The 15,966-nt window shown below is 35.0% G+C and overlaps 2 protein-coding genes across 2 annotated transcripts; both read left to right on the top strand.

Moving 5' to 3' along the window:
- Positions 1-5,617: 5,617 nt before the first annotated feature.
- LOC138893797 (zinc finger BED domain-containing protein RICESLEEPER 2-like) lies at positions 5,618-6,475 on the top strand. Its single transcript, XM_070178461.1, has one exon. The coding sequence runs from the start codon at positions 5,618-5,620 to the stop codon at positions 6,473-6,475; it is 858 nt and encodes a 285-aa protein (XP_070034562.1).
- A 5,299-nt stretch (positions 6,476-11,774) lies between these two features.
- Positions 11,775-15,042, top strand: LOC104093337 (nucleotide-sugar uncharacterized transporter 2). The gene is made up of 8 exons (XM_009599062.4): positions 11,775-11,903; positions 12,433-12,552; positions 13,283-13,434; positions 13,575-13,783; positions 13,863-13,956; positions 14,066-14,232; positions 14,332-14,502; positions 14,577-15,042. Exons 2-8 carry the CDS (start codon positions 12,474-12,476, stop codon positions 14,860-14,862), a joined length of 1,158 nt encoding a protein of 385 aa, XP_009597357.1. The 5' UTR covers positions 11,775-11,903; positions 12,433-12,473; the 3' UTR covers positions 14,863-15,042.
- The last annotated feature ends 924 nt before the right edge of the window (positions 15,043-15,966 follow it).

Here is a 15,966-nt window from a genome sequence, read left to right as displayed (position 1 = left end):
TGTGCGCATACGAGATGCGTGAAAGGAATTCAAAAAGTTATGTCTCAAGCTGAATCATTTTTGCACGATAGAATACAAGAAAGTGAAATTTTTCTAAGAGTTCTGCAGCCTTTCGAAGATAAGTACAGACGTCTCCGTACCGATCCGCAAGACTCTACTAAACCCGCTCATGACTCGTGAGACCTATGTAACCTAGGCTTTGATACCAATCTGTCACAACCCAAACTAACCTCTGTCATGATGGCGCCTATCATGGAACTAGGCAAGCCGACTCATTTCCAAAACAAACCGATATTTTCGTTTCAAAGATAATTTCAAGGTTATTTAACATAAAATCTCCATTTAAAGAGTTCAAATCAAAGAAAAACAGAAGTGCGGAAAAGAAAAGCCCGACATCGGGGTGTCACTAGTCATGAACATATACTACAATCTGTCTAACAATATCAAGGCTAACTTAACCCGGAAAATAGCTAAATACAACTAGAGAAAGATAAGAGGGAGAAGAGCAGGGGCTGCGATCGCCAAACAGCTACCTTGCTATCTCCAAGAAAATCTGCAACCAGAACACTCAATAATCGCTACCGTGTCCAGCTACACTTGGATCTGCACACAAAGTGCAGGGAGTAACGTGAGTACGCCAACTCAATAAGTAATAACAATAAATAAAGACTGAGCAGTAGTGACGAGCAATGAAGCATATAACGTTCATGTCAGAAAATCTCAGTAAAATACCACATGCCTTTAAAAATCAGGATTTGAATCAAATTAACTAGTTTAAACCCAGTTCCAGTAAAAAAAATCATTTAGAGACATTTTTCCAACAGTTTTTCAAACAAATGCTCAATGCAAAGGTGAGCAAAAATGATGAAATTATAAACAACCCCTCGGGCAAAACATCACTCATATACAGCCCCTTGGGCAAACCTCACAGTCACTCGTGCTACTCGGGCATATCTCACAATCACTCTTGCCACTCGAGCATACCTCACAATCACTCTTGCCACTCGGGCATACCTCACAATCACTCATGCCTCCCAGTCACTCAGCACTCGGTACTCGGCACTCGCACTCAGTAGGTACTTGTGCTCACTGGGGGTGTGTACAGACTCCGGAGGGGCTCCTTCAGCCCAAGAGCTATAATCTGCACTGACAACTCACGTGCCATAATAATAAAGTATGCTGCAGGTGGGCAGCCCCGATCCACACTCATCCTTACCAATCAGGCCCTCGGCCTTACTCAGTCATAAGTATGCTGCAGGCGGGCAGCCCCGATCCACACTCATCCTCAGCAATCAGGCCCTCGGCCTCACTCAGTCATAAAGTAAGCTGTAGGCGGGCAGCCCCGATCCACACTCATCCTCACAAATCAAGCCACTCAGGCATTTCAGTAAAACAGGGAATTCGGCCCAAAACATTTATATGCATCAAAATAGAGTCATAACACTGAGTTATGCAGTAAACAAGTATAAACATGACTGAGTATAGATTTTCAACTGAAAACAGTGAGAGGATGGTAAGAAACAGCCCCTAAGGGTTCAAACAGCATTGGCGCAAGGCCCAAACATGGCATTCAGCCCAATTTACAGAAAATCTTTCCAAAACATATAAGTATCAATGGTTTCAACAAAGTATGCAACTTTACAGTTGCTACGGGACGGACCAAGTCACAAATCCCCAACAATGCACGCCCACACGCCCGTCACCTAGCATGTGCGTCACTTCAAAATAGTAGAATGATACGAAATCCGGGGTTTCATACCCTCAGGACTAGATTTACAATCGTTACTTACCTCAAACCGGTCAAATCTCTATCCCGCAATGATCTTGCCTCTGGACTCGGCGTCCAAATGCTCCAAATCTATTCACAATCAGTATAATACCATCAATATACGCTAATGGAATGAATTCCACAAGAAAAGCTTTAAAATTATACCAAAACCCAAAATTGGCTAAAAACAATCGCTTGTGGGGCCCACGACTCAGAACCCAACAAAAGATACAAAATCCGAAAGCTCATTCAACCACGAGTCTACCCATATCAATTTTACCAAAATCCGACCTCAACTCGACCCTCAAATCTACAAATCTTATTTCCAAATTTTTAAGTTCCAATCTCCGATTTACACCTCAAAATCATGTAATCTAGTCGGATTATTTGATGATAATTCAATATTATGGAGTAGAAATTTTCACAAGGGACTTACCTCAAGTTTTCCTTGAAAATATATCAAAATCGCCTCTCCTCAAGCTCCAATTTGTCAAAAATGGCAAATGGGACGAAGTTCCTATTTTTTTATAATTCTGCCTAGACAACCTCGGTTCTGCCTCGGTCTTGGCCTTTGATCGAGGTCCTCGATCCTGGCCCTCGATCCTAGTTCTCAATCCTAGGCCTTCTATCCTAGTTCTCGATCCTAGGCCTTCGATCCTGGTTCTCGATCCTAGGCTTTCGATCCTGTCTTCGACCCGGCCTTCGACCGTGACCCTCGACTCTGGGCTCGATCATGGCTTCGATCGTGGCCCTCGACTCTGGGCTCGATCATGGCTTCGATCGTGGCCCTAGACCCTGGGCTCGATTTCTGGGCTCGAATCTGGCAGAAGCAATTTCCAACAGAAGGAAATTGCAGCAGCTGTTCTAGTTCAATTTTTTGATCCGTTAACCATCTGAAACTCACCCGAGGCCCTCGGGACCTCAACCAAATATACCAACAAGTCCTAAAACATCATACGAACTTAGTCGAATCCTCAAATCACCTCAAACAACGCTAAAACCAAGAATTACACCCCAATTCAAGCCTAATGTACTTTGAAATTTCTAATTTCTACAAACGACTCCGAAACCTATCAAATCACATCCGATTGACCTAAAATTTTGCACACAGGTCATAATTGACATAACAGAGGTATTCCAATTTTCATAATCGGATTCCGACCCCGATATCAAAAAGTCAACCCCCGGTCAAACTTCTCAAAAATTAAACTTTCGGCATTTCAAGCCTAATTCCTCTACGGACCTCCAAATAATATTTCGGACACGCTCCTAAGCCCAAAATCACCATACGGAGCTATTGGAATTATCAAAATTCGAATCCGAGATCGTTTACACATAGGTCCATATCTGATTCACTTTTCTAACTTAAAATTTTCAATTATGAGACTAAGCTAGCGTTTGGCCATAAATTCTCAAATTTGTTTTGAAAATTCTGATTTGGGTGAAGTTTGATTTGAAGATGAAAATGTGTTTGGACATGATTTTTCAAAACATATTTCACTTTTTATTTGAAAAAATATGAAATATGACTTATACCCACAAGTTCTAAAAACTATCACAAATACCCAACAAATAAACTTGCTATCATGTATATACATAAACTTCATTACTCAGATTACACATAGGAAGTCATTACTCATATTACACATAGGAAGTCATTACTCAGATTACAATCATGCCTACACCACAACGTACAACTAAAATAATTAGCATCAACGCATTAGAGTACAACATAACAAAATAAAAATAACAGTTAGCTCAATTTTTCTTTAAGTCGTTAAACCATTCAACTTGATTTTTTTTGGTCATATGAGCGAATATCTTGCGAAAGCTGGGGTTAAGCAAGAAAGGCACTGCTAGTGAAAAATTTTCGTCGGCTAAACCATGTTTTTGCAAGACAAATTGCAAGTGGGTAGTCACAGCTTTCTCAGAGTAGATATCAATCTCAGTTTCTTTCGAGAGCAGATACAAAGAAAGAAGCAGGAACAAGAGCAGAAATTGAGGTGATTATTTAAATATGGGCTCTTTTACAAACTATAAAAGTTTGGGATAATATTTAAAAATTTTAAAAAATATAATGGTCATGTTTTGGCCCAAAATCAGCAATTGAGGTGATTTTGGGATTTGGGATTTGGGATCTTGCCAAAATGTGGGCAAAATTTATGGTCAAACATGTGTTTGCCAAATAAATTCCAAATTTATTTTGGCAAAACTCATGGCCAAACGGGTCCTAAGTGTCTCATTTCACTCCGAGTTCCTTTCGGACTCGAACCAACTAACCCGATATAACATAATATATCTGAATAACATAAAAAAAAGTAGAAATGGGGAAAACGGGGTTATAACTCTCGAAACGACCGGCCGGGTCATTACAGTATAACTTTCTCTTTAAAAGATATTCACTATATAAATGTTGATGAATATATGGTAGTACAAAATTAATTGAGAGCTTTGGAAGTAGGGGTGTTCAAAACTGAACCGAAACCGAAAACCGAGCCGCAAAAATGGCTTAATGGCTTATTGGTGTCGGGTTAACGGTTTAACGGATGGGGAACAGATTGAATTTTTTTATTAACGACTTATCGGTTTGGGGACGGATTATTTAATTTTCTTAACAGATAATCCGTTAACCCGTTAAGAATATATATGTAAGATGTATATTAAATAAGTAATAAAAATCCCTTTCTTATCGTGGGCCGTGTCATTATACAAGCAGAAGTGTTAAAACTTAAAAGTGTTTCTTTACAGTAGTCCAGTACCCTTCTTTACCAATACTCTATTAGGCATTTAGATTTAAGACATTAGAAAATAGAAACCCTAACGTCTAAAAGTGTTAATTTCAGTATTACACCCAGCAGCCAGAGCAGCAGACTCACCGTCTCCCTCTCGCTAACTCGCCTCTCCATCTCGCCTCTCCCTTTCGCCAACTCGCCAATTCGTCGTCTCGCCTCTCCCTCTCGCCATAGCCAGAGCCCAGAGTAGAAGATGGTAAGTTTCTTTTCTTGTTGAAATTCCAACTGTTGCCTTCTCTGCCTTGTGCTGTTTTGAGATCAATTTTGACAGTTTCTGTTTAAATATCTGTTAAGGAAATTGTTATTTTCATTCCTTTTCTTTTCTTGTTGTAGTGACTCATAGCATGACTGAAAATATACAAAGTGATAAGATGATGGGTGAAAGTGGGGCTTCTAATTCAAATGCATTAAGCCAATCTGAAACAACGGAGTCAAATATAACCAAAAAAGGAAAAAATGGTCTATTGTGTGGGATCATTTTACAGAAATTATTATTTCTGAAGGGAGTACAAAAGCAAAATGTGACTATTGCTTTATTGAGTATTGTTTTAAGACCAAAGACGGTATGTCGACACTTCTTTCTCATATGTTTAAATGTCCTAAACGCCCTGCTATTGTTGATAAAAAACAATCAAATTTAGGTTTTCAATCTGTTCTGGGGGGTAGTCAGGGTGACGTAGCTGTTGTTACTTGAAAATTTGATCAAGAAGAGTGTAGGAAGGTGTTATGTCGTATGGTAATAGTTGATGAGCTTCCTTTCAGCTTTGTTGAGAAAGAAGGTTTTAGAGACTTTATGAAAGTGGCGCAACCTTATTTTCGGATCCCTTCCCGTAGTACTATAACTAGGGATTGTTTTGATCTTTTTAATGAAGAAAAGCAAAAGTTGAAGAGGTCTTTTATAGAAACGAAACAAAGAGTATGTATTACCACTGATACCTGGACTTCTATACAAAGAATCAATTATATGTGTATCACTGCCCATTGAATTGATAGTGAAAGGAATATGCATAAAAGAAAAATTAATTTTTGTCCTATTGTTAGTAATAAAGGTGAAGATATGGCAAATAAAATTGGTAGGTGCTTACGTGAGTGGGGGATAAATAAGATCTTCACTGTCACAGTTGATAATGCAAGCTCCAATGATGTGACAGTAAAAGAATTGTCTAAGCAATTAACAAAAATGGGAACTAATTTGATGAACGGTAATCACCTTCACGTGAGATGTATGGCTGACATCATGAATCTTATGGTCCAGGATTATTTAAAAGAATCTTCAGTGTCTATTGAACGTATTAGGCATGCAGTGAGATATGTTAGGCAGTCTCCTGCGAGGTTGAAGAGGTTTCAAGAATGTTTTGATGATGAACAACTCAATTGTAAAAAAACTTTATGCTTGGATGTTCCAACTAGGTGGAATTCCACCTACTTGATGTTGTGCAGGGCTGTTGAATTTGAAAGTGCATTTTCACATTATGCATCTAGTGAAATTGGCCTAAGACATTATCTTGAGCATTCTTATATTGAAGTTGGAATTCCTACAGGTGACCTTTTGAGTAGTGATTGGGAGAATGTAAAAAGAATTACAAAGTTTCTTGAAATCTTCTATCTTCTTACTTTGAAAATATCTGGATCACGTTATGTTACATCGAATATTTATTTTCTTGAAATTTGTGCAGTTGCTGTTTATTTGAAGCAATTAATAGCAAATGAAGATATTGTTTTAAGTGAAATGGCAAAAAAGATGAAGGAAAAGTTTAAAAAGTATTGGGGTGATCCAGGGAAAATGAACAAGATAATTTTCATCTCATGTATTTTGGATCCACGTTGCAAGCTCGAATCAGTTGGTTATGCACTTGTAAAGATGTGTGGTGAAGATCTGGGGGTAACTATACAAGCAGAAGGAGGAAGTACATGACTTTATTATTTAGTGAGAATGTAAAGTCCAACTCAAAAGGTGTCGTGCTTGCTTCATCTTCAGATTGTTCTTCATTGGACACTTCTACTTCCGGGATTTCTGACAGTCAAGTAAGCACCCAAAATACAGGACTTTTAGAATCACTAATGCAAGATATAAAAAAAATATAAAAGTGGGAGTGGAGGTGTGGATACTAAAACAGAGTTAGATAAATATTTTGGTGAAGAAACTGAGGATGACACTAAAGAATTTGATGTTCTTCTCTGGTGAAAATTGAACTCAGCTAGATTTTCTATTCTTGCGGAGATGGCTCGTGATGTATTAGCGGTTCTGGTTTCAAGTATGGCATCCGAATGTGCGTTTAGTACGGGAGGATGTCTTTTTGATTCATTTAGGAGTTCATTAACTCTTAAATTGGTGCAAGCTCTAGTGTGTCTTCAAGATTGGCTTCGAAATGAAAAATTAAAACAACCTGTTAGTGTTGAGGAAGATATTGATAAAATCGAGCAGCTTGAATAAGGTAATAATATTATTACTATATTTGTTGTATATAAGTGTTGTGGATATGCTTATATTTATTACACGACTCATTATTTTAATTTATTTTCTTCAGATTTAGCCAGCAATGAAAAAGACTCTTCCGTAATTGACGTGTACTGTTAATATATCTGGTAAGAATTCGAATTGTAATACAATGTTAATAAATATGTTAATATATTAACAACAAATATGAATTTTTAGATCAACAGTTTATATAATTCTACTAATTAGCTCAAATTTTAAGGTGTATCTGCAAACTCATTGATCTCATTTTGTAAAGTCTTGTGCCCTCAAGCTGTCATATTTCAAGTCTGCTACCATTTGAGTTATATAATGCTAGGCTGTTGGATGTTAGCAGTTTGTTATTTCTTGCAAAGTGATTCCAAAGACTCTTAGGTTGTTGTTTGAACTTTGAAGCTGCAGAAATTGAAGCACTATTAGGCGTTAGCTACAACAATTATATTTTGTGGATGTCTCCAATTGTTATAGATTTTATGTCTAAATTTCCATTTTATCTCTAGTTGTATTCTGGACTCATTTTGACAGGTGTAATTGCCATGTTAGGAAGTGTTAAGTGTTAATAGAATCTCCATTCATCATTATTATAAAACAGTTAAGATTTCAAGTGGTTACTATATATGGATAGTAAATTGGTGATTAATAAGCATGTGTAAATATGTGTATTAAAGTTTTGTACTCTTTGTTATTTCTGTGTATGGATTAATCACGTACTAGCAAATAGTTATTTAAGCATGTGTAAATTAAATATCTTTACAACTTTGTCTTTAGATCTTTTTTATCTAGATCTTTACATATTAAATTAGTATCGATGTGATCTTTATGAAAATGGTATGTGCGTCATGTGCAATTGCATTCATTGCTCCAATATTTATAGTCTGAACTGAAAGCAGCGTTAGTAGGCACTAGCAGATTTCTCTAGTGTTTAGAGGTGTCAATTTTGGTGTAACAACTAATATATTGTAACATGAAGGACCAAAATAGTCCTCTGTAATATAGATTGAGCTAGGCCGATAAACCGCCCGATAATAGTTAAACCTATACCAATCCGCCCGATATCTTATCGTGTGGCTAGCGGATTAATATATTTAAAAGCCGATAACCGATAAGCCGAACCGTTAAGAGTAAATAACCGCCCGATCCGCCCGATAAGCAACCCTATCTGGAAGAGCCAATTACTACTATTTTTTAGGAATAAAATTGATTATCAATAAGGCATTGTGTTGTAGTAATTCTCAAAAAAACTTATTGAGTTTCTAAAGTATTCGCGAAAGCGGTTGGTTATATTGAGACTATAAATAATGAGAAGATTTAATATCTTTATATTACTACAACTTTAGTAGGGTAATATGTATATAAATATTACCCGCTTTATTGCCTTATTTGTACTACATACATAAAGTATGGTGAAATTACATGACACAGTAAACTGGATGTTTATTGATATATAATACCCATGTCATAGTAAATTGAGAATTTAATTAATAATTGCACATGTCATAATGTAAACCTGAAGTTTACTGATACAGATAATTTTATCACGCACGGCCTATTGAGCAATCTTGATTTAAGCATGATGTGCAAAATAAATGAGAATTCACATGAGTAAGTGTTGAAGAAGATTCTTCATGAATTCTCATATGTTTCTTGTTCTCATTAATTAATATACCAACTAAAATTGAGATTGAATCCCTTGAATTCTGGAATTTATCAAAGGTGAATATGGGCTCATTCACCTGCCATGTAAACCTTATAAAAATGCATCTATGAGATGGTTATATATGCGTTTATTATCAACCCGCAATTTGAATGCCATGTTTCTTGCTCAATAACTTAATTTAGAGCATAATTTCTAGATTTTCTATTCAAGAAAGTTCATTTTGATAAGTTGGTTTACATCACAGTTGGTTTAGCAAAATAAATTTTTGACTGCCTCCACTTAATAGCTAAATTATTGCTTATGAGAACAAAGTTATCTATATTAGTTTGATATACATTATACACGAAAGTATATTGCATTCTCTCCTCACAACTCGTTCAGGGTCAGGAACCAAATAATTTTATCTTATTATTATTGATGTACGGTGTATATTTTGATTAACACCATAACGCACAAAGATGGGTTCCCAAAGTTGAGGAAGCAAGTTAGTTTTTCTAGCATGAGGGGGAGAGATGATAAACATTTGAGAAAACGTTACGTGGAATGAATTATCATTTCTACATCTAGATCCTCGAATAAGATAATATGAACTTGAAGTTCATAAAAAGATTATTCATTGGCAATATATTTCAAAGCATGCCGGACGCATTTGCTGACTCAAAGAAAGTAACTATATTCTCACTGCAAATGCTCCTATTAGAATAAGTCCTATAAGGACAAAATCTATGGTACGCTTGAAGAGTATAGACAAATCGGTTTCAAATAAAATTCTTGATAAAGAAGATGAGCAAATGATCAAAATAATCATAATAAGGAGGCAAGTGATCTATAACATCACATGACATAACACTTCATAAAATCTCAGGAGAGGTTAGGTACATGAAAATATAAACGAAGAGATCTCTATGTTATGTCTTTATGAAAAAAAAAGAAGAAGGTTGGAACTGATATAAAATATTCGTCGACAACATCTATGATAGTGCTAAATATATATATATATATATATATATATATATATATATATATATATATATATATATATATATATATATATATATGAGGATCTTAAGTCCAGAGAAATGATTCAAGTAGAACTGATTTCATATGAAAGACATGTAGTTTTGGACATGCAGTTCAAATACTTGAAAATATAAAGTCAATGGTGGGTACAATCACTTTTATCTATCTTATATGTCTAGCATGACATAAAACTTGATATGCATCTAAAGCCTATTTATATGGTTTATATGACTTAACTTATATGATAATCCCTGAAGGATTTAAATCGATTAAAACATATCCAATTCTTGATCTTGAAGTACCACATCCTCACTGTAATTTATGCACAAATGTATCTTGCTATAACTATAAGCATGATAATATGAAAGAGAGAATTTTTACCACTATGGAGATATTGAAAAGTCTATTCCACGACATTATACGAAGACATTACATATCTATCAAGAATGATTATTTCAAGGTGCAACATATTCATTGGAGTTAATATGGATGATTTATTTACCAAATCTCTGCCGACGTCAACCTTCAAGAAGTTAGTGCACAAGATTAGAATACGAAGGCTCAAAGATGTGAATTGATGCTCTCATCAGGGGGAGTTAATACGCGTTGTACTCTTTTTCTCTTACAAGGTTTTGTCCCACTTGGTTTTTCTTGCAAGTTTTTTAATGAAGCAACCAAAAAGCGTATTGTTAGATATGTATACTCTTTTTCCTTCACTAAAATTATTTTTCCACTGAGTTTTATTTTAGTTAAAGTTTTAACGAGGCACATTATCTATTGAATAGACATTCAAGGGGGGGTGTGAGGGGGGTGTTATAAATAGAATTATATTTAAGGTGAATGTCTATATTTTAGAGAGATTTTAGGGTTTGTTACTTGGTGGCTAAGTCACTTTTTCACTATAAATAGAAGGGTTCTATTCTATTGTAAGTCATCCCAAATCAATAAGAATTCTCTCTCTACTTTTCTCTGCAATACTCTTCTTCTTATCTTATTGTTTTATAACAATACAGATAAAATGGGAGTAATTTTTGAGACCTAAAGCAACATTTTACTTTTACCTTTGCGTTTAGCCGCTCATTTATATAGTCTTGATGACTTGTAATTAGGGGTGTACAAACCGAATCGGAAAATCGCACCAAACCAAAAAGTTAAACCAAATCGATTAAAAAACCCTATTAGGATTGGTTTGATTTGGTTTGGTATTGAATACAAAAATTTGAACCAAACCGACATATAAATATATAATTTTTATATATACTTTTAAGACTTTTTATAGAATTTTCTTTAAAAAATATCTAGAAATATTTGTGATTCTTTTATGGGATGTAATATTTAGTTAAATATGAAGTGCTCCATATTTATTAACTTTAAATAATGGGTTATATGATCACTTTCTTATCAAGTGTTAGTGAAATGCGTCAATCTCTTTGTTCTTCGATATTCATATGTCAAGATCTATTAAATTCTTATATCTTTTTTGAATTTGAAATGACATTTCGATAATTTAAAATTAAATAGAACATATCATTATATAGGTTCATATTTATTTTTATGTTTAATTATTAAATTCGATTAACTTTTAAAGTATACATCAACGTAAAATTATTGTAAGACGACTAAAAAATAAATATCATGTGTTATTAAGAAAATTCTTTCATAAGAATATTTTAATAGATCATATATTTGTCAGTTTTTTTAATTTTTACTAAACATATATTTACTTATAAAAAATTTAACAAAGTAAGATTGAAATAATATTCATACAATAAAAAAACCCCAAAAAATCTAAAAAAACGAACCAATCCAAACCGATATAGTTGGTTTGGTTTGATTTTGATAAAAATCGAACAAACCCGGTCCATGTACACCCCTATTTATAATATAAGTGATGTAGGATGAAATTATAGTTATTAGGCTGTAATTTCAAATCCTCTATCCACAATATTCCTGCTGCAATCTAATCATTTTCATTTTTTGTTTCCAAATGAAACTCGGACCATCCCAGCAACCCGCCTTCTTACAAATAAAAGATACGATGTTCCGTGTTATTGAGTAGTTTGAACCGACAGAATTTAAAAAAGCCCAAGAAAGGAAGTTTTGAATACCAAATCTTACCTCGTTGGTGGAGATTGAGATCCGTGATCTTCGCTTTGCTTACGGCACCTTACTTTGATTTGATCACTTCTTGTACTGAACTGTTGCCTCCTCCTCTGCCGCTCAAACATTCAATTCTCCATTTCTTTTTTAAATTTATGTGTTATCTCTAATGCTCAGACTCTTTAATTTGACTAATACTTAATATTTGTTTCTTTCCACAAGATATATATATATATTTACTCACTCAAACAATTTTATTTATTTACTTATTTTTATAATTAGGGAGAAAATGATCTTGTATAACCACAAAGTTACTTTGTACTGAAAAATGTCATGTTATTGGAATGCACAAAAGTTCAATTTGTGGAGTAGGCTGTTATCACTTTTGGATCTCACGCAATTGCATGGCTTTAACAATTCTCAAAATATTACCTTAAAAACATCCACATGAGTTTGGTGACAGAAAGTTTTCATTCTTTTTTCTCCTACAGTCCTTATACTCCATATCATTCATGAGATCTCTGAGATTTTGCCATCGCATTCATCAGATTTTGAAATCATTCTCAGTCTAAATAGTGGTTTTCATTATTATCACTTAATTTATTGTCATATGCACTAGGAATTCTTCCCTTTGGTAAACGATTTCTTGTGAGGAGGGTTATGGGCCTTGTAGATTCTTTGTTGGGAAATGAGAGTAGAAGGTTTATCAAGAGAAAAGATAGTGATGCGGGTGAAGCAGGTTTGTCCGCTATTTGCCCCTTTCAATTTGTTAGAATTGAGGATCTTAAAATACACTCTTCTGTTTGCATTGTTATTCTTGCGGTTCCTGTTATATACTTTATGTTTTAAGGGGTCAACAGGGTTTTAGGTTTTCATAAATATAATTTATTTTGCACACATTCTTTCGTGTGTTAATATCTGGAAACTGGGAGTTAACAATCTGTTCATTAATTATCTTTATGAAATTAGAGTCTGAGTTTAGTAATGCAGTCTACTTCTTTGCTCCAAGAAATTGCTGTATATTGTTGTCTTAATCAGGAGTATCTAAGTTTATCGAGCATTTGGTTTAGAATCAATTATTGGGTTTATATGCCTTGATGAGTGAAGCTCATTGGTCTTTCAGAATTATGTGTTTAGAATTTAGTATTTGTTGACGTTTTGGTGAAGTTTCACACAAACACGCATATCTATGTATATATATGTTTAGGCGTTAAAAAATACTTGGTTCAGTTGAACCCATAATGCATAAGCTAAGCTGCGCGACATCCACACATATCTTGTAGGATTTCTGCTTTTTGATTGCTCTGCATCATTTTGGGTAATAAGGCATTACCTGGACAATAATTTATCTCCGCTTAGTAGTACTTACTATACATAATTTTTGCTAATATTCAGAACAACTTGTGCTTTTGCCTTGATTAAAAGCTATATTGTTTGAATCTTACTGGTATGGCTCTATTCTAAACCAGGTAGAGCATTGGAAGAACTCAGAGGTTCTCTCTACAATGAGCTTCGAACATCAGAAGGAGCAAAGCGTCAACAACAACGATTCTGTGGTCCAGTTGTGGCAATGACCTTCAATTTCATGGTTGCGGTTGGAATAATATTGGGAAACAAACTTGTATGGCTTTCTTTCCCATATTTATAGATTGTGGATGGTAGCAATATATGTAACCCCAAATAAAGTGTCTTTAACTGTTGTTGACATGGTCTAGCGTGTAATATGTTATTGGCTTCTAAGCTTGTTAATATGTTTTGCAGGTTATGGGCAGAGTTGGATTTAATTTTCCAATTTTCCTAACTTTTATTCACTACTGTTGTGCTTGGATACTACTTGCCATCTTCAAGGCTTTGTCATTGCTTCCAGCTTCTCCTCCCGCTAAATCAACGCCATTTTCTTCACTGTTTTCTTTGGGTGTTGTGATGGCTTTTGCCTCTGGTCTTGCCAATGCAAGTCTGAAGCATAACAGGTTCCCATAGTGTAAACGTTTTCTCCAAGTCTCAAACCTGTGGCAACTTCTTTTTCCTAACTAGCCCCGACTTGTGCAGTGTGGGTTTTTATCAGATGGCTAAAATTGCTGTTACTCCAACCATTGTCATTGCAGAGTTCTTTCTTTTCAAGAAAACCGTATCTCTTCACAAAGTTAGTCGTGTAAAAGCTTTACCAAATAATATCGACAAATCATATTATAGCCCTTCATGATAACATCATCCTGGAATTTTCTATTTAAGTTCAAAGAATGGTGCTGCAGGTTGTGGCATTGGCTGTCGTGTCAGTAGGCGTTGCAGTTGCAACTGTCACGGACTTGGAATTTAATTTATTTGGGGCTTGTATAGCAATAGCATGGATTGTTCCAAGCGGTGTAAATAAAATTCTTTGGTCAAGTCTCCAGAAACAAACCAATTGGACTGCTCTCGCGTAAGAAGTGCTTCTCTATTCTTTTCATTTAAATACATTATGATAGCAAGTGACTTTGTGCTTGAATATACTTAATGAATACCAAATGTTTTAACGCAGGTTGATGTGGAGGACAACCCCAGTGACAATTTTCTTCTTGGTAGCTCTGATGCCTTGGTTAGATCCTCCTGGAGTGCTATCCTTCAAATGGGATGTCCATAATACGACTGCTATTCTAATTTCAGCTTTACTTGGTTTTCTCTTGCAATGGTCTGGAGCTTTAGCACTTGGGTGAGAGACACTATTTTCCTATTAATGTGAAACTTTCTTATTTTGTCATGTAAAACCGTAACTTTTCTATGCAGAGCTACATCAGCGACATCACACGTTGTTTTAGGACAATTCAAGACTTGTGTGATCCTACTAGGAGGATATTTCCTGTTTGGTTCAGATCCAGGGTGGATAAGTATTTGTGGCGCCATTACAGCTCTTGGTGGAATGACAGTTTATACGTCCCTTAGCATAAAGGAATCAAGAGAAAAGGCGAGTGACCAGCTCCCGAAGCACAGCTTACCTCCTCAAAAACTCAAGAGTACTGAAGATGATAACTCCAAATACTCACCCTCAGAACACAATCCAAGTGTCGTCTGAGCTGCATTTCTTCCGCTCTTTATTTCATCCTGTTTCCTTTTCTTTTTTTTTGTAGGTACAGAAGTTAGATCTAATTTGGGACTCACTTTAATCTATGGAACATCATAATGTAAATTTCTGCATTGCAAAACGTTGCAACACACAAGCATCATGTTAATTGAAGAAAATGCTTCAGGATTAGTGCATGATAACTTAGAAAGTTTGGCTTTTTAGTACAAAAAGATTCGCTAAAGTTTAGCCAACTTAAATCAAAATTTTCCAAAGAAAAAATATGTATGATAGAACCCTGACTGCAATAGGAGCCAAAAATTGGTTCAGGGGCCTCCTCCGAACATGGTAAATAGTTTTCCTTTCCTTGTGTTGTGTCTCTTTCTGCAAATGAAAAGAACAATCCTGGACATCATTAGCTACCTGCATAGGTGTTCTTAACATCACTAGATTTAGTACATATACTGATATTTCCTTCCAACATTCTTCATATTGATTTCTTATGCAAAAATGTGAGTGCAACGTGACAAGGTTTTTTGGAAATACTTGGAGGTCCTTCTTTTCACATAATATACAGGAATCTAGGTGTTTTAAAAAAAAAATACAAAATATGATGTATAACAAGAGTACGTGTATTATTTATACTTAGATAAGAACAACTACAAATTAACAAGTCTTTTGTCCTTTTCTTCTTTTGTGGCGCTTGTATTAGGAAACAGTTTGGTTTGTTTTGTGCTTATTCTAGCCTTGTTTTAGTTCTATATTTTTTATTAAAGTGTGGACTTAGTTTTGAGAGAACTATTTATAGAATTATTATTTGAAAATTAAGTTTGGAGTTTTTGGACAAGAGAATAAAATACAATTATTCAAAATATCATTATAAAAAAAATATATTTTTTCAATTCTGATAACCAAACGACCCCTAAATCTTGGTGGTAGAAGTATCCCAAATTTGCTTGCCAATAACATATTCTGTTGTGGAAACGACGTCATATAGCCACTTTTAATGATGTTAAAGAACATAGACAATTTACAATATATTCAAATTTTAACCATTTCTCCGCTGCCTCCTCATTCAATATGAACTAAAGCCACATAGAAAAGCAAATGACTTTG

This window comes from Nicotiana tomentosiformis, chromosome 6, assembly GCF_000390325.3.
Source record: "Nicotiana tomentosiformis chromosome 6, ASM39032v3, whole genome shotgun sequence".
In the NCBI taxonomy this organism is placed as follows: domain Eukaryota; kingdom Viridiplantae; phylum Streptophyta; class Magnoliopsida; order Solanales; family Solanaceae; genus Nicotiana; species Nicotiana tomentosiformis.
Note: the sequence above shows the minus strand (reverse complement) of the source record. Positions and strands in the feature narration are given on the sequence as shown.